Genomic DNA, 23,183 nt, shown 5'->3' on the forward strand with positions numbered 1-23,183 from the left:
GAAAGCAGAGCAATACATTTGGCACCAGCTTGTTGGCAGGCGTTGCCAGAAGGAGAAGAAGGAGAAGAGTTTGGATTTGATATCCCGCTTTATCACTACCCGAAGGAGTCTCAAAGTGGCTAACAATCTCCTTTCCCTTCCTCCCCCACAACAAACACTCTGTGAGGTGAGTGAGGCTGAGAGACTTCAGAGAAGCGTGACTAGCCCAAGGTCACCCAGCAGCTGCATGTGCAGGAGCGGAGACGCGAACCCGGTTCCCCAGATTACGAGTCTACCGCTCTTAACCACTACACCACACTGGCTCTCACTGGCTCACAAGGCGTCATCCAACTGCCTTATGGACTGCACTCTGGATTTCTGTAAGGTTTACTCCTCAGCCTTTCTTCTCCCAAAGGCAGCAGAGGTTTAGCACCAGAGTTTTCCTTCTCCCAGATGGGCTACCTTCGCAACCTGACAAGCCCGATACTTACACTATTAACTTTCAGGAATGTAGATTCACAGGGCCAATGAGGGCTGAGCATGTTTGGTAGCTATAGAACACTGAGAGTCAGCTGGGAAAGCGCTTTATATCATCTAATATAAAGCGGATTGTGGTAGGGCTGTTAAGAAATTTAGCTTAGGGTTTGGTTTGTGTAAGGCCACAGCTCATGCTGAGTAATGGGGGGCGTGTGTATGCAAATTCCTTGGATCTGATTGGTTGTTGGGGCCCCTCTTAAAGCTGCGTCCACCATTTTCTGGTCACATTTTTGCCTGGCGTTTGAACTGTGTGTTTCTATCGGTTCCTGTCTGGCAAGAGAGCGTTCCTGGATTCCTGGAGTCTGGTTGTATCTGGCTTATTTAATTTGCTGATTTATTCAGCTTATTGCTTGCTTTTGATTTTTAGCTTTCATTTACTGCCTTATTTAGCTCCGTTTTGATTCTCCCCCTCCCCTCCCTCCCCACTCCCTTCCCCTACGGCTCGGCCTCGGCTGGGGGCGTTGGGAGTCCCCCCCCCCCGCACAGGCATCCCACTTTATTTAAAGGGCGCACCCCCCTTTAGATTCCTTTAAATTCTTTAAATTCCCCCCCCCCGCTTGCCTTGGCTAGCCTGCTGTGGCTCTTGGTGGGCAAGGGGGCCTTGGTACCCTGAGGGAGCCTTGGCTCCTGGCTCCTTGCCTGGCCGTTTTCCTGCTGGGGCTGGGCTGGGCTGGGCTGGAGCCACGTGGGTGGTTAATAGGGCTGTTGCCGGCTGAGGAGCATTGAGGCTGCTTGCGCTCTGCTGGGGGCCTCTAATTTGGCTTATTGGGGGCTGTGGCGTTTGCCGCCCCCCCTGGGGTGCCTGCGGGGTGGGGGTGCATCATTGGGAGGGCGCCAGGCCGTTATTGTGCCTGGTTTGCACGTTGCGTCCGCCATTTTAATGCTTGCAACCCCCTTTGCTATTAAACAGAGAGCTGCTGCTTGTGCATTGGGGGGAGCGGTTTGAGGGGGGTTGCTGGGTCTTTAGGACCTTGGGAGGGGGTCCCCTCACTTGATTCACCTGGGGGGCCTCTAGTTTTTGTGTCCTGTATAGCGTTTGTTTTCTGTTTGCATCTGTTTTAGCTGAGGAAAAATTTTTTCCTGGCTGCAGTTTATTTCGAGGCTTGAGTGCTTGCAGCCAGTTTCTGGGCGTTTGGCGCCATCTACTGGCCACGAGTTGTTACTACACCTACAAATTTAATTGCCTTTTCCCTCAGCCTATATTGAAGTCCCTTGAACAGGCTTTGACTTTATTGTGTTGCCTGACTAGCTTATTGGGTCATTTTAACTTATTGGTTTCCTTTAATTACTTGATTTAATTTATATCCTTTTATTTAGGAATCTTAATTGATTCAATTGGATTATAATTGGCTTTGACCTGCGTGGGCTTGCTTTGGTTAAGTGAAAGGAAAAAACTTTTACTCCTTGCCTTTAATTGGAGGCCTGAGTACTGCAGCCTACTTTAGGTTCTCTATGCCATCGGCTGGCCTCAAGGGGGTTATCGCACCTTGTTAGTTTTGATACTGTTCCTTCCCAATAGATAGGGAATACATTGCTTGGCCTGCGTTTTGGGTTTCTTGCATTGTTTAATTGGCTTAATTGATGTCCATTGTTTAATTCAATTTAATTTTAATTCACGTTAATTTAGTTTTCACGTATTCTGGTTAAGGATTCTATTTGGTTGCGTGGGTGGGAGTTTGGCTTTGGCCTGCGCATTTCCCTCTCCCTCCCTTTTAGGGGGGGGGCCGGGGCGTGTGCCGGGGTCCGGCCTACACCAGCCTGCAGTACAAGTCTAACTGATTTCCCTGGGGCCTTTCAGAGGCCTGGGTGTCCCCAAATATTTTGCAGTTAGTTTTGCAGATTGGTTGGGAAGGCTCCAATATTTGAGGGGTGGGGTGACGCCGCCTAGTGGTTAAAGTGGTAATACGCACCCCTGTGTGATTCCACGTGTGTTTGCTTGTTATTCCAAGTAGTTAATAGTTCAGGATGGCGGCCCACCCATCCACTTCAGGGAAATCTAAGAGGGTCATTAAGGGCGCTTCGCAGAAGCTGCGTTCGCCAGCCTCGCAGGCAGCGGGTCGCGTGGAAGCATTCATCGCTAGCATTGCTGGTGACCCACAGGCCCTGGCCCAGCTTGGATCTGGGCTTGATGCCTTATTACAGAACCCGGCCTCTCATCCTGCCGCCTCGACCTCTGCTGGTTTACCTCTGGAAGCAGGGCGGGAGGCGGCGACTACGGCCATGCCTCCAGACCGGCAAGGCCCAGACCCTCTTTCTGCCCCCTCTACCTCTGCAGGTGTATCCCTGGACCCTGGGCAAGCTACGGTGGCGGCGTCGCAGCCTCTGTCCCCCATGGCGACCATTCTGGAACTGCCTGAGACCACCACGTCTGGGCCAGCTGACTCGTCGGATGACGACTTCGTGGGGCCTTCTGGTGTTCTGATGCCGAATGCCTCTTCCACTCCTATGGTGGTGCCGGCGCCCCCTCCCGTCAAACGACGGAGTGAGGGGAAGCAGCCTCGGCGCACCAGGAGGGCGAGGCAGGCTAAGGGCAGAGTAAGTGGGCAAGGGCAGGGGGGGCGGACGGGGGCCTCCTCTAATGTTGTTGTTTCGCCCGTTGCTCCATCCCAGACTCTTGCCGTCGCCTCGCGGCGCGAGGGGCTTTCGTCGGCATCCGGCGAGGAAGCCCTCCCAGTGCCGGCTAGAGCGTCGAGTGGCGGAAAACGTCGTCACAAAAGTCGTTCCAGGAGGCGGGCAAAGAGGCGCAAGGACGATACCTCGGCTTCGACCACCTCAGGTTCGTCCTCTAGCTCCGAGGGTTCTGATCACTCTATGGGGTTGTACTGGGCTTACGGGGAAGTGGATTCTGGCCTTCCTCGTTGGGCCTGGGCTCGTCGAGCGAATTCGCATCGTGCTCGTTATGGAGCTGTTCAAGAATGTCTCGACGGAGAGTTGGTCCCGGAAACCACGGTTTCCACCAACAGTACTAGGGATATTATTCCGGGCAGTCACTTGTCCTCTAAATTGAGGTCTAGGATATTGGATGGTAAATATGTAGACATTTTTGATTTAGCTCCACCAGAGGAGGTGGTCCCTGAGCAAGGAAACGCCCTCGTTGGTACTAAGAAGAAAGGCAGGGGGAGAAAGGTGGAGCGGACTTTCGAGCGTTGGCTCGATTGTTATCAAGTTTTTTCCGGGGTAGTAGTAGCGGCATATCCCCGCAGGGCTCTACACCTTATCGTGTACCAGTCCATCGTAAGGTCAGCATATAACATGGCAGGGGAAGCGGCCGCAATTGCTTATGATGAAAGATTTCGCAGGCGGGCGTCAAAAATTGACACCGCCCGCTTTGACAGGAAAGACTTGGACCTTTGGACCACGTATGTGGCTCCGTCGGTTTCACGGAAACCCGCCGAGCAGCAAAGGGCTAAGACCCAGCCTTTTAAGGCGGCACCTAAATTGCGCTGCTGGGATTTCAATAAAGGACTGTGTCAGCGCCCGCGGTGTATTTATGCGCACACTTGTGACCGGTGTGGCGGTAGCCACCCGGCTGTTAACTGCTATGCGGGCCGGCGGCCCTTTCGTGGGGGTCGGGGAGGATTCAGGCAGGCGCCAAGGGGTTCCGCCCCTGCCCTCCCCGCTCCCCCCGCAGCTTCCACATCAAAGTGAATTGCTTCAGTTAGCTTTTTCTCCCATTAAGTTACCGGCCCTTAAACATTGGTTAGCCTCCTATCCCAATATTGAGGCGGCTGCATATCTTCGGGATGGTTTCTCCTTCGGGTTCCGGATTCCGATAGCTTCGGTTCCCCTGGCTAGGAATCCTAGGAACCAGAAGTCGGTGAGAGAGATGCACGAGGTCGCAAGGCGGAAGGTTAATAAAGAAATAGCCCTCCAGCGCATGGCTGGTCCTTTTGCGTCTCCGCCTTTTCCCAATCTGCACCTCTCTCCCTTGGGAATCGTCCCCAAGAAGGCTCCGGGTGAGTTTCGGCTCATTCATAATTTGTCTCACCCTAGGGACACGTCCGTGAACGACGTGATCCCTCCGGAGCTTTGTACGGTCAAATACGCTTCTCTCGACCAGGCAATTAAAATGATCAGAAAGTTTGGGCCGGGGGCCTTGTTGGCAAAATGTGATATCGAATCGGCTTTCCGATTATTACCAATTCATCCGCATGATTTTTGGTTGCTGGGCTTTCAGTTTGAAGGCGCCTATTATTTTGATAAGGCCATGCCAATGGGCTGCTCCGTAGCCTGTGCGGCCTTCGAGTGCTTTAGTACGTTTTTGGAATGGGCCCTTCGCACGAAGACCGGATTAACGGGGGTCACTCATTATTTGGATGATTTTTTAATGGTTTCTGCGGCCGATACGGGTGACTGCGTCACCCTGCTACAGGCCTTTAACGACCTTACCAATGAGCTGGGCGTGCCCCTCGCAGCGGATAAGACTGAAGGCCCAGCTACCAGGCTCACGTACCTGGGTATCCTTCTGGATACCGTTAATCAGACTTCCAGCTTACCTATGGAGAAGATCACCACGCTTCGACGGGTGATAGAGGAAATGCTGGTGCCGGAAAAAGTGACGCTTCGCCAGCTGCAATCGTTGCTGGGTCACTTTAATTTTGCCTGTAAAGTTGTGTCACCCGGTCGCCCCTTTTGTGCGCGTTTGAACAAACGCACCGTTGGCCTGCGTCAGCCTCATCACCGGGTGCGCTTATCGCAGGGTGAGAAGGCTGACATGAGGGTGTGGCTGGTATTCCTGGAGGAATACAATGGGGTATCCTTGTGGCAGGATGTTTTAAACCTGCACAACGATTTCCAAGTGCACTCCGATGCGGCGGGTTCCCTGGGATTTGGTTTGTTTTGGAATGGCAGGTGGTGCGCACAAAGATGGCCCCCTGCTTGGCGGGACACTGAAATCACGCGGGATTTAACTTTTCTTGAGTTCTTTCCTATAGCAGTTGCAGTCCATATTTGGGTTGACGACTTCAAGGACCGCCGCGTATGCTTTTGGTCAGATAACCAGGCTGTGGTGACTGTCCTTGCGAAACAATCTTCTAAGTCAACTCGGGTATCGGCTCTGCTGCGGGCATTCGTGCTGCAGTGCCTGCGTTTTAACATTATTTTCTCTGCGCGTTTTGTCCCGGGCGTGGCCAACGATATAGCTGACGCTTTGTCACGATTTCAGATGGAGCGCTTCAGGTCCCTGGTTCCAGACGCACAACATCAGCCGGAGATTTTCCCGGATCGTCTTTGGAACCTTGGCAGCTGCTAGTCTTGCAGGGAGTAGCTGCTTCTGTTTCCCCCTCTACCCTGCGGGCTTATCAAAAAGCTTGGACTGACTTTTTAACTTTTCGCAGTCAGTCGCTCGCGGTGGAGGGAGCGGCCCGCCCCTCTTCTTCCCAGGTGCTTCAATATTTGGCACACCTGTTTCACCTGGGAAGGGCTGCCAGGACCATAAAGCTCCAGTCTGCGGCCATTTCATTTTTCTCGAAATTGTTTTTTAATAGGGACCCTTGCGCCAAATTTGTGGTGCGTAAGGCCATGGAGGGATGGGGTAGGCTTTGTCCTCCCCGTTCCCCTACCAGGAACCCGATTTCTTTTGATCTTCTCACTAAAATGAGATTGAAGCTTAGGGTGGTGTGTTGGTCTAAATATGAGGCCCGTTTGTTTTCGGCCGCCTTCTCAGTGGCCTTTTTTGGCGCTTTGAGAATTGGTGAAATTGTAGGGGGTCAGATGCGTCAGGGGGTGCCAGGGGGTTTGCTACTCCAGGACATACGTCTGTCACCAACGGAATTGTTAATCACGATTCGGAGTTCCAAGACCGACCAGGCTGGTAAAGGAGCAGTAATGCGACTGCCTGCTACGGGGCAGACGGGCCCCTGCCCGGTTAAGGACGTAGCCAAATTCTTGGCGGAAAGGCCAGCTGGGGAGGGCCCCTTGTTTGTGCATCAGGATGGTAACCCGATGACTAGGCTGCAATTTACTAGAGTTATGAGGAAGGTGATAGCGGCATGCGGTTGCGTGGCCGCTAATTACGCTCCTCATTCCTTTCGCATTGGGGCCGCCACTACGGCGGCCCACTGGGGTCTTTCGGTTGATGCTATTAAGGATTTGGGCAGGTGGAAATCTGCAGCGTATAGATCTTATGTTCGGAAGCGCTCCTAACTTTGTCGTTTGTTTTCCAATGTTTTCCCAGGGCTCGCGGACGTGCACATATGGATGGTGGGACATTCCATAGTCCATTGGGCAGGCCTTCGCGCTGGCCAAACGCCATTGGGTCCTCGACTTGGCCTTCCATCCAACATCCAAGTGACCTGGATGGGCAAGAGGGGCATGCGCTGGGGGGAGCTTCTCCCTTTGCTGCGGCGCAAAGCCCTCTTGCTCGGGTGCCCGTCCGCCCTGGTGATCCAGCTGGGAGAAAATGACATCCCCGCTGTGGACCCGTTATCTCTTCGCCTGGCTATCCTACGAGATTTGTTGGAGATAAGGACTTGGTTCCCTGATACCGTCGTTTTTTGGTCCCAAATGTTGCAGAGGATGCAATGGCGGGGTGATATTCCTCCTCTGGCTGGGGAAAGAGCTAGGAAGAGGGTTAACAGCGCAGCATCCAAACGGGTGTACGAAATCGGGGGGAGTTTGATTCGTCATCCCGTAATTAATGTTAGAGCCCCGCTTTTATATCGGGATGATGGGGTTCACTTATCCCCTGATGGGTATGATATTTGGCTGCGTGATGTGTCTGAGGGTTTAAAAAGTTGGTTAGGTCTCTGAGTGTTGGCGGCAAGCCAGGGCTGGCTTGATTGGCGGTTAGGCTTTTGGTTGGTTAATCGGTTGGTAGAGGGGGTGGCACACGGATGCCTACCCTCACCTCCGTTTGCTCCATATAGAAGTATTCCGTTAAAGGAATCTCAGGGCTTACACTCTTGTCCTTACCATCCCGCCATTGGCGGGAATGGTGGGCCCAATTTTAAGAGCAAGAGCCTTGAGGAACATTCTTGGTGAAGGTGAGGAGGGAATGACTGGGCGCAGCCACCTCCTCACTCCCAGGTATGTTTACTTGACTTCCATGCGGAAGTCGGAGCAGGAACTGTCCAAGCGGACAGTGGTGAGTCCTGTCCTATGGTGACAGCTGATGTGAGTCCTGCCACGTGGGCAGATGAGGTGAGTCCTGTCCAATGGTGACAGCTGATGTGAGTCCTGCCACGTGGGGCAGATGAGGTGAGTCCTGTCCTAAGGGGACAGCTGATTGAGTCCTGTCCTGGATGGACAGATGGGGATAGTCCTTCTTTAGGAAGGACGAGTGAATAACCAAAAGCCTAAGCCAACACTCGGATTAAAATTGTGTATTTAATAAAGTTGTGGCCCTAAATTATTTGCCAAAAACCAAACCATAATTCTGTTGTCAGTTGTGAGTTATTTAAGGTAATTTTCTGGGAAGCCTCGACACACAAAGCGCTTTATATCATCTAATATAAAGCGGATTGTGGTAGGGCTGTTAAGAAATTTAGCTTAGGGTTTGGTTTGTGTAAGGCCACAGCTCATGCTGAGTAATGGGGGGCGTGTGTATGCAAATTCCTTGGATCTGATTGGTTGTTGGGGCCCCTCTTAAAGCTGCGTCCACCATTTTCTGGTCACATTTTTGCCTGGCGTTTGAACCCCTCCCACCCGCCCTTTCTTTCTTGCAGGTTAGCACGACATTGCTATTGCCTTCGGGGCCGCCTGTATTCAGGGGTCAGTAGGAATTTTTCCAATTGGCTGATTGGCTGTGCCTCTTGGTTTTCGCCTACTGCGCTAGCAAATTGTCACAACTTGTTAGGTTGGCGGTTAGGCTTTTGGTTGGTTAATCGGTTGGTAGAGGGGGTGGCACACGGATGCCTACCCTCACCTCCGTTTGCTCCATATAGAAGTATTCCGTTAAAGGAATCTCAGGGCTTACACTCTTGTCCTTACCATCCCGCCATTGGCGGGAATGGTGGGCCCAATTTTAAGAGCAAGAGCCTTGAGGAACATTCTTGGTGAAGGTGAGGAGGGAATGACTGGGCGCAGCCACCTCCTCACTCCCAGGTATGTTTACTTGACTTCCATGCGGAAGTCGGAGCAGGAACTGTCCAAGCGGACAGTGGTGAGTCCTGTCCTATGGTGACAGCTGATGTGAGTCCTGCCACGTGGGCAGATGAGGTGAGTCCTGTCCAATGGTGACAGCTGATGTGAGTCCTGCCACGTGGGGCAGATGAGGTGAGTCCTGTCCTAAGGGGACAGCTGATTGAGTCCTGTCCTGGATGGACAGATGGGGATAGTCCTTCTTTAGGAAGGACGAGTGAATAACCAAAAGCCTAAGCCAACACTCGGATTAAAATTGTGTATTTAATAAAGTTGTGGCCCTAAATTATTTGCCAAAAACCAAACCATAATTCTGTTGTCAGTTGTGAGTTATTTAAGGTAATTTTCTGGGAAGCCTCGACACACAAAGGAAAACTGAGTGGGGAATGGCTGGTTGGAACTCTAAACAAGAACATTATCAGTGCGGGGAGGATCTACAGCGGTACCTCGGGTTACAAGCACTTCAGGTTACAAACTCCGCTAACCCAGAAATAGTACCTCGGGTTAAGAACTTTGCTTCAGGATGAGAACAGAAATCGTGTTCTGGCGGTGCGGCGGCAGCAGGAGGCCCCATTAGCTAAAGTGGTGCTTCAGGTTAAGAAGAGTTTCAGGTTAAGAACAGACCTCTGGAACGAATTAAGTTCTTAACCTCGGTTTAAATACACAATTGGTTCCGGCAGTCTGTACTTAACCTGAAGCGTACTTAACTTGAAGCGAACTTTCCCATTGAAAGTAATGGAAAGTGGATTAATCCGTTCCAGACAGTCTGCGGAGTACTTAAACTGAAGCGTACTTAACCTGAAGCGAACTTTCCCATTGAAAGTAATGGAAAGTGGATTAATCTGTTCCAGACGGTCCGTGGAGTACTCAACCTGAAGCGTACTTAACCCGAAGTATGAGTGTAATTGGTTCTGGAAGTCTGTACTTAACCTGAAGCGTACTTAACCTGAAGCAAACCTTCCCATTGAAAGTAATGGAAAGTGGATTAATCCGTTCCAGACGGGTCCGCGAGTACCTGTACTTAAACTGAAAGTACTCAAACCGAAGTGTACTTAAACCAAGGTATGACTGTACTGCAACATTTTGTTGCAGATCCCACTTATAACGTTTCTATTGCCAACATCTTTCTGGAATGTTGGTGGCACCCATAACGGAACACAGCATGCCGAGTGACGTCTTAAGCACTGTGATTTCCCAGGGCTTGGAAACAAAGCTGCAGTTGATGGGACCTGAAATTCCACTGGTTCATAGGGTCACATTGTTAACTCATATTCAGTTCATGGCAACTTTTGCCTCTTGTGCTGCCCCTAAGCAAGTTATTTCATATCTGGCTCTCTGTCTTTAAAAAATAAAATAAAAACTTGTACAAAACAGTCTACACACGAAGAACAATTGAAATAGCAACATAACATACACATATTGAATAGCCTTTTTTCTGTTTGGCTAGTCTACTCCGTACATCCTGGATCTATAGAAAGCAGACCAAACAAACAAACAAAAAAAACCAGGCCCAAATCATGCAAAAGGTATGCAATCGATCCACCACCACTTGATCACTTGTGATCTCCAATGAGCACAGCTGGGATTTCCATTTGGGAGATGCGGTGGATCTTGTGGTTCTTAGCACTGGAGGCTGTGGAAAGTAGACTGGTGCAAATGATATCATACATTGGTGTCACTTCAAGCCAAACCGCTCATCGCATGGGAGATCCAAATTGCCTTACATCAGCCTTCTCCAACCTGCTTCCATCCAGATGCTGCTGGACTACAACTCACATCAACCCCAGACACCAAGGTTAATGGTTGGAGATGATGGGAATTTTCTAAAGCTTAAAAGCAGCCACGATTGAGCTTGGAATGACTTAGAGAGTGTTTTGAAAAGGATGTTTAACCTTACGTACCATTTTCCTGATTGAAATCACCCCTCCTATACCTCTATAAGAAGAGGGGAAACAAACAGAAATGGGGGGGAGGATTTTGACTGGGGGAAATGGGGCAGGCAGACTGGCCCCACTGCCTTGGGAACTCAGCTATACAGCTGCAAATATAACGTTTTAAGTGTGTTTTAAGTGCATTATATAAATGTGACACTAGGTGGCCATGGTGAGCTTATGGCAAATTCAATATATTTTTTTAAACCTTTTTTTAAAAAAGCATTTTCACAGCATTTTTTTTATACAGTGGTACCTCTAGTTAAGAACTTAATTTGTTCCGGAGGTCCGTTCTTAACCTGAAGCACCACTTTAGCTAATGGGGCCTCCCACTGCTGCTGTGCCACTGCCATGCGATTTCTGTTCTCATCCTGAGGTACTATTTCTGGGTTAGCGGAGTCTGTAACCTGAAGCGTCAGTAACCTGAAGCATCTGTAACCCAAGGTACCACTGTATGTGTCTAGATTCCACCTTGTACTAATTTGGGGGTCTCCTGTGAGCTGCAGCTGCTTTTAAGATTATTATTTTTATAAACGATACCAGGATGTCCAATCATGTATCTTAAGTGTCACATCTATTTTGGCCCCTAAAATTTAGGTGCACCTTGTCACCCACAAAAACTCTATTTCCTGCAACCATCCCCTATCCCCAGGAGTATGGAACCTGTGCTTCTTTTGGTCATGATGGGAGATGGAAGTCCTAGAACATTTGAAGGGCCATAGGTTCCCCACCCTTGAAATATCCCCACCACAAATCTCTGGAGTGCGTTCTGGTACGTCTGTATCAACAGGAACCATCAGGAACAGCTGAAAAATAAAAGCGACCCTGAAAAGGTGGTTGGGACAGGAAGAGGCGAATTCTTTCCCTTCTAGTGGGTGTGCAAAACCATGTCCAGTGGAGATTTCTGTCTTCCTGCGTTCAAGTCCGTGCAGGTCCAAATCCTCATTGCACATGTGTGTTTTGAAAGAAAAGCAGGTTGAAGACGCATGTACCCATAGGATCAAAGCTTCATCAAGTCCCTCTTTGGAAAACATACCTCAAAGCAATATATAAATCCCACTGGGGAATATGGATGCCTTTATGCCCTCAAAAGCAATGCTTTTTCCAGCTAATGCATTTCAGCTGATGTACCCAGTTGCATTTTACTCCCAGCCTCCCCAATAAAGTCACTGGTAATATCCACAGGAGAGTTTCGGTGGATCGCCCACTGAATAGGAAACACCTTGGATCCACTAGATTTCATTGTCACGTCACCTTCTAACCAATAGCTCAGCTGGATATTCCAGGCATTTTTTTTGTGTGTGTGAAAGGGACTAGTATGCTGGGAGCAGAATCTGAGAAGGTCTGAAAGCTCTTTTCGAGAATCTCTCAGGTTGCAGGAAATTAAATCTCCATTTGTCTCCGACAAACCAAGGTTGTAAACTGCAGCATTTTCCTGTGTATGTGCTCAGCCTGATGCATTAGACCTGTCCCTTTCAAGAAATGCTTGTTGTATAAATGCATCTCACATACAAAAGTGCCACCTGGTCAAATCATGGTACACATCCTCCACACTCCTCAGCCCTCGCCGCTGGTGGGCGGTCGTGCGCCAGATCTCTGCGGGGTGGGGGGTGGGGATGCTGCCACCTGGCCTGGCTTGGTTGGGAATAAGGCATTGGGTAGGGGGTTTTAAGCCTCTGCCTCCCCTCTCCAAAGAAATAGAGCATCTCATTAAAGGGGTCCTAGGAGAGAGGTGTATCTGTCCATAAGCCCAGACAGGGGCTGAGGGATTCCCCAAGGCAGTGACCGCGATGGGTTGCTTCTACTGTATTTGACGTATGCCATAGGGCAACCCTGTCCCAGGATCTACCCCAGTGGCGATCAGCCAGCAGGCAGGCTGGATAATTCAGATACCTAATGCCTGAGCTAAAATTCCACTTACATCTGTTAATCAATGAAAGTCATGGCCTGTTTTGATCCCAACAAGATCGTTCTGTGGTTATTGTACTTGCGCACATGGCAACCTGGAGAGAGGGCGGGCGGGGGGAGAGGTGCCCTCTGTGCCTGGACACGCAGACCCCACTGATTTTTAAGCCACTACTGCGTACATATCCTTGGTTACCTATATTAAAGTTCTGCTGGTTTTGCCTATGTTTTAAGGGTAATTATTTTAGGTCTCCCATCTTTTTGTGGGTTTTAGCAGCCTTTCACCTGCCATTTTATCATACGTACAGCTAAGAGAGCTCATTCGTGGTCCATAGAACTCCCCAAATATAAACATATTAAATCAAATGGGAGAGAAATTTCCGGAAGCTGTCAGGGGGGAGGTGTCCGGACTTTAACACCGTTTCTGACAGGTACGGTCTCTCTCCCACCCCAAGCCTGTCACCGTCACCACTTACCTAAGGGAAAGAAAGGATGAGGCAGCCAAGGCCTGCTCAAGTCCTCTTAACTTTTTTTTTTTTTTTTACAAACCTCCTTCAGTTTCAAACAGCTTCCCCCAAACAAGTTTCAAACAGCTTCCCCCAAACAACCAAGATTGTCCCATGAGCTGGAAATGCCCCACTCCAGGTATAGATGACACCGAATTAGATGGACTAATAGCTCTGACTCAGTCTAAGTTTACAGTCCTTGTACAGCAAAAGGTAAAGGACCCCTGGACGGTTAAGTCCAGTCAAAGTCAACTATGGGGTTGTGGAGCTCATCTCGCTTTCAGGCCGAGGGAGCTGATGTTTGTCCGCAGACAGCTTTCCAGGACATGTGGCCAGCATGACCAAACAGCTTCTGGCGCAACGGAACACCATGACAGAAACCAGAGTGCATGGAAACGCCATTTACCTTCCCGCCGCAGCGGTACGTATTTATCTACTTGCACTGGCGTGCTTTCGAACTGCTAGGTTTGCAAGAGCTGGGGCAGAGCAAGGGGAGCTTAGCCCATTGTGGGGATTCGAACTGCCGACCTTCTGATCAGCAAGCCCAAGGCTCTGTGGTTTAACCCACAGCGCCGCCCGTGTCCCTCTATGAAAAAGTACTGCCCAAGAGGCTCAGTGGTTTAGATCACAGCACCAACGCGTCCCTACAAATAATAACAGCACCAATACTCATCAATGGTGCTATATAAATTAGCAAACAACAGAACCACATGCTAGGGTTTTGTTTTGGTTTTTTTTTAAAAAAAAATAGCAGGCTCCGTTCTTGGGATTCCATGTAAAAAAAGGAGAATCATCATCAGAGGCCACATTTCACTCCCTATGGAGCAACGATATCAGTGCCAACTCCTAGACAGCCCTCCCTGTCCAAGGTATGAGGTCCAGCCATGTATATAGTGTATGGTACAATACCTGCCAAGTCCCTGCCTGAGAAATAAGGGACTGGACCGGAAGTAGCATACCGGAAGTAGCGCTGCAGCCATTTTGGAACTGGGCAGAGCAGCATCAAAAGTCGCTTCTGAGCATGCTCCGCCCAGTTCCAAAATGGCTGCCGCACCATAATAAACCGGGAAAAAACAAAAAAATCCGTTTTTTGGCTGAGAACAGCTGGAAAAACGGGGGTTTCCCGGGGAATACGGGAGACTTGGCAGCTATGTATGGTACAGCCACAGGGGTGTTCTTTGCGAGACAATGCATGTTGCAGCCTGTCACATACCTCGCTGACATTATCGCCGTGGCGATCCCTCAACAAACCTGGCGCATGTGAGACTCTCTTCATACTTAGCCACAGTGGCCTTAAGCCGCAAGCGGCTCACTCATTCGCCCCCATCCCAAAAGAACCACCCTAGGGAAGGTTGGAAACATCTTTATGGATTTTATTAAAATAGGAAACTCAGACCAGACCCCAAAATGCCAAGGGAATCAACAGGCCTTGTTTTTTTTGTGTGTGGCCGGAAGTGCAGCCCCCCACCAAACCCCTCATTCCCACCCCCAGATTATTACAAATTAAAAAATACCTCCACGCCCCTGTGTCTCTGGGGGGCACACCGGCCATGCCTGCCATCCCATAGTAATAATACTAGTCATAAAAAATTCCCCCCGAACCCTGTGCGCCTGGCATCCCCGCGTGCTCCGAAGGTGGGTGGGGGGACCCTGGCACCACCACGACCTTTAGTCTCTTTACTTAATTTATTTAGTTTGTATATCCCATTTGGATGAAAATAGAATTTTGACGGAAAGCGGATCAAAATAAGATTTCTTTCTTCTTTTTCATCATCTTCTTCTTCTTCTTGCCTCTCCCGTTTCCCTTGGGTTTTATTTTCCTTTCCTAAAGTTTATTCCCATGACGTCGAAAAGGAAAACAAATCAGATAGCGATCTTTCCTTATTTTTGTTGTCGTTTGTTTTCTTCCTTCCTTTTTTTTTAAAAAAAATTATTAAAGTAATACAGCAGGTAGTTGGATACAGAAACAGCCCCATCTGTATAAAAAGAAAGAAAAAGAAGAAGTCTCCAATGCGGAGGGAGATTGGTAGAAAAAATAAGAAAAGTGAGGTGGGGGGGTGGAGAAAGGAAAGGGGGGGAAAATGGTCAGGCCGAGGGCGAGCGTAGTACCTTGTTCTGCAAAAGGAAAATAAGAGAACGTAAAAGGCTAAAGTGGTGAGAATCAAAGGTGTCCACTCGGGTGAGGGCTCGGCATCCTAGATCTGCCACGGCGGTGGAAAGATCTGCTGATGTTTGTTTGTTTGTTTGTTTGTGGGGGGGAGGGCACGGAGGAGCCGTTCCTCAACTCCCCCCCCCCACTGCATGTACGGATCCACTTCCACCCTCCCACCACACAAGAATTCCCCGTTGCCTGGGTCTGTTGGCCGTCATATCTGTGTCTCTTGGACATTCTCTTTCGAGCTGCTCTTGAACAAGAGAGGTTCGTGGATGGAATTGAGCATGGGGTTCTTGGAGCCGCAGGTGAGGGGTCCGCCGCCGCTGTTGTTGTTGTAGTGGGCCTTGAAAGCGGCGTAGTGGTTGAGGTGGTCATGCTCGATGGCGGGCAGAGCCAGGTGGCTGTCGCCGGGCGCCCCGGCCGAGGCGGGCAGCTCGTCCTCGACGTTGATGATCTCGATGGTGCGCGTAGGGCCGTGGTGCTTGTGGAGCTGGTGCTGCTTGCGGAGCTTGTAGAAGACGATGAGCATCACGGCAGCCATGAAGGTGATGGCCACGAAGCAGCCGATGATGATCTTGGTGGTCTTCATGACGTCGTCCAGGTCCTTCATGCCGCTCTCGGTGACGTCGGTGATTGGGATGGTGAATGGCTTCTCCGTGCTGCGGGTGCTGCGAGGGGTCAGTGAGGTGGTGGAATAAGTCATGCCCCAGCCCTGAGATGGCGTCGGCCCAGGTTCCTTCTTCGTGGGAACCGATTCTTCTTGGCCCGAGTCCATGGTCTCCACGGTCACCGTTGTGAAGTAGGTGTAGCCTGTGGTGGCTGGGTCCACCGCTGAGACGTTGAGCGTGGCCGAAGCCGTGGTATTGCCCGCCGAATTAGTCACCATGCAGGTGTACTGCCCCGTATCCTGGACGGTCACGTTGGTGAAGTTGAGCGTGCCATCGTGAAGGACTGAAATGCGCACCCGGTAGGAACCATGAGTCATCAGCGTGCCGTTGGGCGTCAGCCAGTTGACTGACGTCATGGAGGTCCCTGTCCGGCATTTCAGCTCAGCTGCCATTCCCTCAGTCACATTAAGGTCGGTGGGAGGCTCCACTATAACTGGGGCGTAGCAGGTGAAATGGCTTTGATCCAGCTCTCCGATGTACCGCCCTTTGAGGTTGGGTGGGGCGTGGCACCGGGCACAGCAGGTGGTGTTGTTGGGCACTGTCTCCTTGAGCCACCAGCTGAGCCACAACACGTCGCAGTTGCAGTGCCAAGGGTTGTGGTTGAGGTGGACGCGCTCCAGGCGGTGCAAGGGGGTGAAGAGGTCGTGCGGCAACGACATCAAGTTGTTGTGGGAGAGGTTGAGCTCCTCCAAGGACTTGAGGTCATCGAAGGCGTTGCGTTCGATGGTAGCCACCTGGGCGTGCATCAACCACAATTTGCGGAGGCTGGTCAGCCCCTGGAAGGAGCCTGGCCGGATCATGTCCAAGCGATTCCCAGAGAGCTCCAGTTCCTCCAGCCGCACTAAGGCTGTCAAGTTAGGGATGTCCTTGAGATTGCACATGCCCAAGTTCAGGTAGCGCAGGTTGACCAAGCCTTCAAAAGCTGCCTCTGAGATGTACTCCAGCTTCTTGAGCTCTCCGAGGTCCAGTCGGCGCAAGGAAGGGACTCGGTTGAAGGCATAGGAAGGGATGCTTTCGATGGGGTTGTTCCTCAGCCACAGCTCCCGCAACTTGGAGAGGTACTCAAAGGCCTGCGTGGGGACAGTGGTCAGCCGGTTGTCGAAAAGCTCCAGCGTGTTGAGGTTGGGCAAGCCATTGAAGGCTCCCACCTCAATCTTACGGATGAGGTTCTTGCTGAGCTGCAAAATCTCGAGGTGACGGAGGTGCTTGAAAGTGTCCGTCTTGATGACCTGGATGTTGTTCTCCTGCAGGTTGAGGTACCGCGTGTTGATGGAAATGCTCTCAGGCACCTCCACCAGCTCCCGGCGCGTACAGATGACCCGGCTGGCCTGGTTGCTGCAAGAACAAGCGGCCGGGCAGGAGGTGGGGGAGGCTCCGCCCCAAACAAGCGATGGCAGCCAGAGGAAGAAGAGGACCAGGTGCTTCCAAACCATCCTAGAGATTCCAGGCACCAGCGAAGGCTTCCGAGTGCAGCGGCGGGTGGCCATGTCCAATGTTCATGCTTCAGTGAAGAGCAGGGTGGGTGCTCAGGTCTTTAGAAACTGGGGGTGAGAAAGAGGAGAAAGAGAAATCAGCCAGGAATATGATACTGGGGGTTTGGGAGCATGATAGCAATAAGAAGAAACAGTAATACTGGCCCCAGTAAAATGCATTTGCTTTTGGTTTAAGATAGGCATAGGAAAGATCTCCTTTGCACAATGTATTGTGGACACATGTAAATCACCAGCACAAGGTCTGGTGAAGGCTGCATACTTGTCTTAATAATAATAATAATAATAATAATAATAATAATAATAATAATAATAATAAACTAATTATACCCAGCCCATCTGGCTGGGTTTCCCCAGCCACTCTGGGCAGCTCCCATCATCATCATCATCATCATCATCATCATCATCATCATCATCAAGCAATAGAACATCAAACATTAAAAACTTCCCTAAACAGGGCTGCCTTCAGATGTCTTCTAAAAGTCAGAGAGCTGTTTATTTCCTTGACATCTGATAGGAGAGAGTTCATACTCCTCCTGTTCTGTCCCTACTTTCTCTCTCAGGAAGAACTATTTCGGGTGAGAGAGAGGCATGGAAATATCTGCTCAAGGGAATCTAGTCAAAACACGGGCATTCCAGAATTTGAGCTGCCAGAGGTTAAAGAGGGGTGTCTGTAAAGTGAAGGTGTTGGTTGTTGGGTTACAGACAAAGTTTCCTTGGATTCCATGCTATCAGTGATGGAAGTCTCTCTCTCTGGTCAAGTTGTGCCTGAGATTTTACCACCCACACCTATCATCATCATCATCATCATCATCATCACCACCACCACCATCATCTATGCTACCATTCATCTGAGGATCACAAGACTGTACTGCTTCAGAATACAGAGGGAGGGTTGTACAAATGAATAGTTGTATGACTCCCTGCAGCATAAAAGCTAGCACGTTAGATGGCAAAGCTAAAACCTTGACATGCTAGTTTTCTATGTTCAAGGATCTGAACACATGTGTTTGTGTGTTTCATATAATGGAAAAGTAAGGTTGCAGGCCCCCCCTTCAGTTCTAAAGCATCACCACCCCAAGAATGCTGTGCCATGTGATTTATTTCTGGTGTTCTACACAAAATCTGATGCACTGCACAGAACTTGTGTTCGTCTTTTTTTTTTATCATAGTACAGTTTTGAAAGCTTTCTCCTGTGATACTTTGCAAAAAGCTTCATTCCTAAGGCTTAGTTTTCAAGACGCAAGTCCCATTGAACTCGGTGGGGCTTATTTCTAAGTAAACATGTTTCATATCAGGAAGAAAAACAGGGTAACATCACCTTCTGAAATTCAGTGTACTTTATAATTCCTTGCACACTGCAGGAGAGCATTGCCTCCCCAAATACAACCATGTTTGGATTGACATTGCCCTCAAGCAGTGGGAAAAAAATGGATGCTCAGATTCTTATTTCATTTAACATCAACAACTTGGCTAGTTTTCAGCTGTGGAAGAAAAGAATAACAGGCATCTATGTTTATGTCAATTTATTTCTACTCACTCTAGCAAATGAGTGGCATAGAAACTAGATTAGTAGATTATCTGTACTCTACTGGCTATTCCCAGGTACCAAGGGAATAGCCAGCCACTTTGGCAAAGCCGAAAAGTGGCCATTATGACATCAGATACTGCAGCCCCAGTCATAATTTCTTTCTCAGTGACTCTGCGTGCTGCAATTTGTAATTGGCTACCACCGATGCATTAAAGCAATGTTGTGTCGTTCCGTAGCCTAGTTTCCGTGGGAGTTCTGGCCACATTTTCAACCTGTGTGAGAGTTAGGCTGTTTAGAGCATCTCGAACCACCACTTGGAGCAGTGGCTTAAAAGGTCAGGGAACCCTCAGCTACCTCCTCTATAAAGCCCCCCCCCCCCCCGGAATGTCGTGCTTTTCCTTGGGACATCCCTATTTTCATCGGGAAAATGTCAGAGGGTAAGGAGTTACGTGACCCCCGAGCCAAGGAGATAAGTAACTAGACAACCTTTAGGAGACATCTGAAGGCAGCCCTGTATTGGAAAGTTTTTTTTTTAAAAAAAAGTTTGATATTTTATTATGTTTTTATGTCGGTTGGAAGCCACCCAGAATGGCTGCTGCAACCCAGTCAGATGGGTGGGGTATAAATAATTAAATCATTGTTATTATGGGAAAAAAGACGTCCGTATTTTCAGCGGAGAAATGTTGGAGGGTATGCTCCCCGCTTCCAAAAGTGCAGGGAAAAGCTCGATCAAAGACTTCAGCCTAGCATTGCTTTAGACACCAAATAAAAGCCCCATGACTTCACTAGGTTTTAAAAGTGTTCTAATGTGATTTGTGCTATATTTTATTGGAGATTGCTTTGCTTTATGGCAATGGATCCAACTATGTCATACTCCGAGTAGTCTCACTGAAATCAATAGACTTGTTCAAATATATAAAAGGATGTCATATAGAGGAGGGAGAAGGGTTGTTTTCTGCTGCTCCAGAGAAGCGGACACAGAGCAATGGATTCAAACTACAAGAAAGAAGATTCCACCTAAACATTAGGAAGAACTTCCTGACAGTAAGAGCTGTTCGGCAGTGGAATTTGCTACCAAGGAGTATGGTGGAGTCTCCTTCTTTGGAGGTCTTTAAGCAGAGGCTTGACAGGCATATGTCAGGAATGTTTGATGGTGTTTCCTGCTTGGCAGGGGGTTGGACTGGATGGCCCTTGTGGTCTCTTCCAACTCTATGATTCTATGATTCTATGTTAGTCATGCCCATTAATTCACTGGATACAAACCTGTGTTGATTAATCAAGTAAATGTAAACACATGTTTATTAGCAAAAACGCAGAACGGACATCGTTCTGAAACACCGAAAGAAGTGAGAGACAAATGAAATGAGATGCAAATTATTTCAGTAATTTTTAGCCCCCTTCTCCCATTTTGTGCAAACTGGCGTGCAGTTAAAAAGAAAGAAAGATTCAAGCATCAAATTAAAACGTGACAGCTCAATGCAAAGGAAAATTCAAAAGCTACACACTGCAGCAAAAATATTAAAATACTTAGGATGGCTAGCAGCCCAACCTATATAAGATTTACTTAGAAGATTACATCGAAATCACACATGCACAGACAATAAATGAAGATATTGACCTTGTGCCTAGAACTTAGCAAACAGGACGCCACACAGACCCCTTGCCGCACCCCAGAAAGAGTACTCCATCGATGGAACTGCACCACTGACAATCTTTTCCTAGTTGCTTCTTCCCCCCACCTCACTTCCTGCATTGCAGGGGGTTGCACTCGATGACCCTTGGGGTCCCTTCCAATTCCACCCCCATCGTTCTGCCCGGACACTGAGGTCCAGCGCCGAGGGCCTTCTGGCGGCGCCTTTTCTATTTTTTGCTACCCGCTGGAACCGTAATACCCTGAAACACATTCTTTTAATGTGTTCCTTTCACTTTCAGCCCCATACTTTAAAAATAGGACCTCCCACCAGTTAATCAACTCAGCTTCAGTTGATTAATCTACTGTCCAAAGCTTGCAGCTTAGTTAATAGGGCTCTTTTGAGCAACAATTGCAATGAATCGCCATTCATGCACTAGACGTCGCCTGGAAAGAACATTAAAACTGGCTGGAGTGCAAGAAGAACTGGAGGGGGGTGGGTGGGTCGAGTGGGGTGAAAACGAGGTTGTGCTGTCAGCCTCAATAAGGATACTCTGCAGTCCGGCAGAAGGACAAGCAATTACATTCCTGGACACTGCTGGGCATTGGAGAAAAGGAAGGAGAGGGCAAAGTTGAAACATTCAAGAGGAGAGAATACATCTTTTGTTAATGAGACCTGGAGCAAGTACAGGAAGCCGAGGTTAGGTCAGGATCTGCAGAGAAAGCAAGAGGGGGGTGTCTTTGGATGAATAAACAAGGAGGGAGGGAGGGTGGCAAGCAATTATGCTCCTTGGGACGCGATGACTGGAATACTGGTGACCACTTTCTGTAAAGGCCATTGGAATGCAGGAGAAGGGATTATACCAGAGTGTTTAAGTAAGCCTCAGAGTTCACTGAGGCCCCTGATAAAGTATAATTAGCTAAAAATAGTGCTGAACCTAACTTGCTCCCAAACGTTTCTCCTCTATGGATTTTGATGCAGCAGATCTCCCAGATCTTCTCCTGTCAACTGAGAGCTGACCTTGCTCTGATACCCAGCCAGTATTTGATTCCAAACTTTGATATTTGATACGTCTAAGTTCAAGACGGGATGCCTTGACAGCTGATATTTGACAGGAGTTGGCCACCGACACAAAACAGCGTTTAGTGTTTCGCGGCACTCTGTAATGAACGTTCGGCGATGCTCAGCACTTTATCTTTGACACACAATGGTAATTCTGCATTTGACTGCTGGAAGCTTCCCCGGTTTCAAATTTGCCGTCTGTGCAAATCAGCGTTGCCAGCAAGTCGAAAAGGCTTCGACTCAAGACGCGCCTACCTGGGAGTAACCCCACTGAGCTCAGCGGGGTTTACTCCTGGGTAGACAGGAGTAAAAACACTTAGATTTGAGAGGAAACCTCACAGTCAGGTTTGGAACTCTGAATTTCAATTTTGAAAGAGCTCTTGCAGAACTGGTCTGACCTACAAAGAAGACAGGTTTGTTTGTTTGTTTGTTTGACTTGCAAATGGTTGCAAGAAGGTCACGCCAAAGGTCACAACCATCACTTAAGCACTGGCTAAAATGCAATTAAAGCATGTTAACACCCATGCGCTTGATTATCATTTGGCTCAATGGGGATCTAAGGACTCTCTTTTTTTATGAAACCTTGATCTGTGTGGATGGCAGATTATCTTTTTTAAGATTACGGCAGTACGCTGTTTATGCTGGACATTATCGATATTGCGCCATCAATGTGCACTGCTCCTTAACAAACAGCACAGCATCCTGCCTTAAGGAATGTGCTATCTAAAATGAATTAATCGCAGGGGAGACAAAAGAGAAAAGAGGTGGAGGCTGAAGGAAACAGGAGGAAAATAAATATTTTAGCATGGATGGGGAACTTGTGACCAACTGGAAGTTTTTTTAACTCCCATCTGCCCCAGCTAGCATGTAGTTTAGCAACACCTACAAGACCATAGGTTCACGGTCCCTGAATTTCAGCTTATGGTTGGAAAGAAATGAACTCAGATGATGATGATGACGACGACAATGGCGATGACAAGAACAGGAGAAAAGCCTGCTGGAACAAAGTCTTCTGTTGTTGCAAGGGCCAACTAGATGCCTAACACAAATTCCAGAGTAGGATAATGATGATAAATCTTCAAACCAACCTTTGTTCAAAACTTGGAATGGCAAAACTGGAAACCCTACTCCATACCCTCCAACATTTCTCCTATGAAAATACACACCCACACCCCAAGTGTCCCTATTTTCCAGGGACAGTCCTGGATTTACAGAAGCCGTCCCAGTTTCTGATCTGATTGATCCTGGAATAAAAATAATAATAAAAATCCTTCCAGTAGCACCTTAGTATGCACACGAAAGCTCATACCTATGACAAACTTAGTTGGTCTCTATGGTGCTACTGGAAGGAATTTTTTTGTTTGTTTGTTTCGACTACAGTACGTCAGACCAACACGGCTACCTACCTGCAACTGATCCTGGACTGTTCGGCCTTTCCTTATTTTCATTGGAGAAATGTTGGAAGGTATGGAGTTATGTGATCCCTGAGCCAAGGAGATAAGTAACTAGACGACCTTTAGAAGATGCCTGAAGGCAGCCCTATATAGGGAAGTTTTAAAATACTAGCTGGCCCTGCCACGCGTTGCTGTGGCTTTGTCTGTAGGCCCCACTGTGGTTTTAGTCTGTGAAATGGGTCCTCAGAGTCCCCCTTCAGACACCCCTGTAGGCCCTAAATGGGCCCTCAGAGTCCTCCTTCAGACTCCCCTGTA

At 48.9% G+C, this 23,183-nt stretch overlaps 2 protein-coding genes across 2 annotated transcripts; one reads left to right on the forward strand and one right to left on the reverse strand.

The window, feature by feature from the left end:
* Positions 1 to 1,173: 1,173 nt before the first annotated feature.
* On the forward strand, positions 1,174 to 8,903 carry LOC148683801 (uncharacterized). The gene is made up of 2 exons (XM_088654931.1): positions 1,174 to 3,292; positions 6,692 to 8,903. Exons 1-2 carry the CDS (start codon positions 2,482 to 2,484, stop codon positions 7,264 to 7,266), a joined length of 1,386 nt encoding a protein of 461 aa, XP_088511057.1. The 5' UTR covers positions 1,174 to 2,481; the 3' UTR covers positions 7,267 to 8,903.
* Positions 8,904 to 14,292: 5,389 nt separating this feature from the next.
* On the reverse strand, positions 14,293 to 17,283 carry LRRC4B (leucine rich repeat containing 4B). The gene has a single exon (XM_035136284.3). The coding sequence runs from the start codon at positions 17,245 to 17,247 to the stop codon at positions 15,304 to 15,306; it is 1,944 nt and encodes a 647-aa protein (XP_034992175.1). The 5' UTR covers positions 17,248 to 17,283; the 3' UTR covers positions 14,293 to 15,303.
* Positions 17,284 to 23,183: the final 5,900 nt, after the last annotated feature.

The sequence above is a fragment of the Zootoca vivipara genome, chromosome 12 (genome assembly GCF_965207765.1).
Source record: "Zootoca vivipara chromosome 12, rZooViv2.hap1.1, whole genome shotgun sequence".
NCBI classification, from domain to species: domain Eukaryota; kingdom Metazoa; phylum Chordata; class Lepidosauria; order Squamata; family Lacertidae; genus Zootoca; species Zootoca vivipara.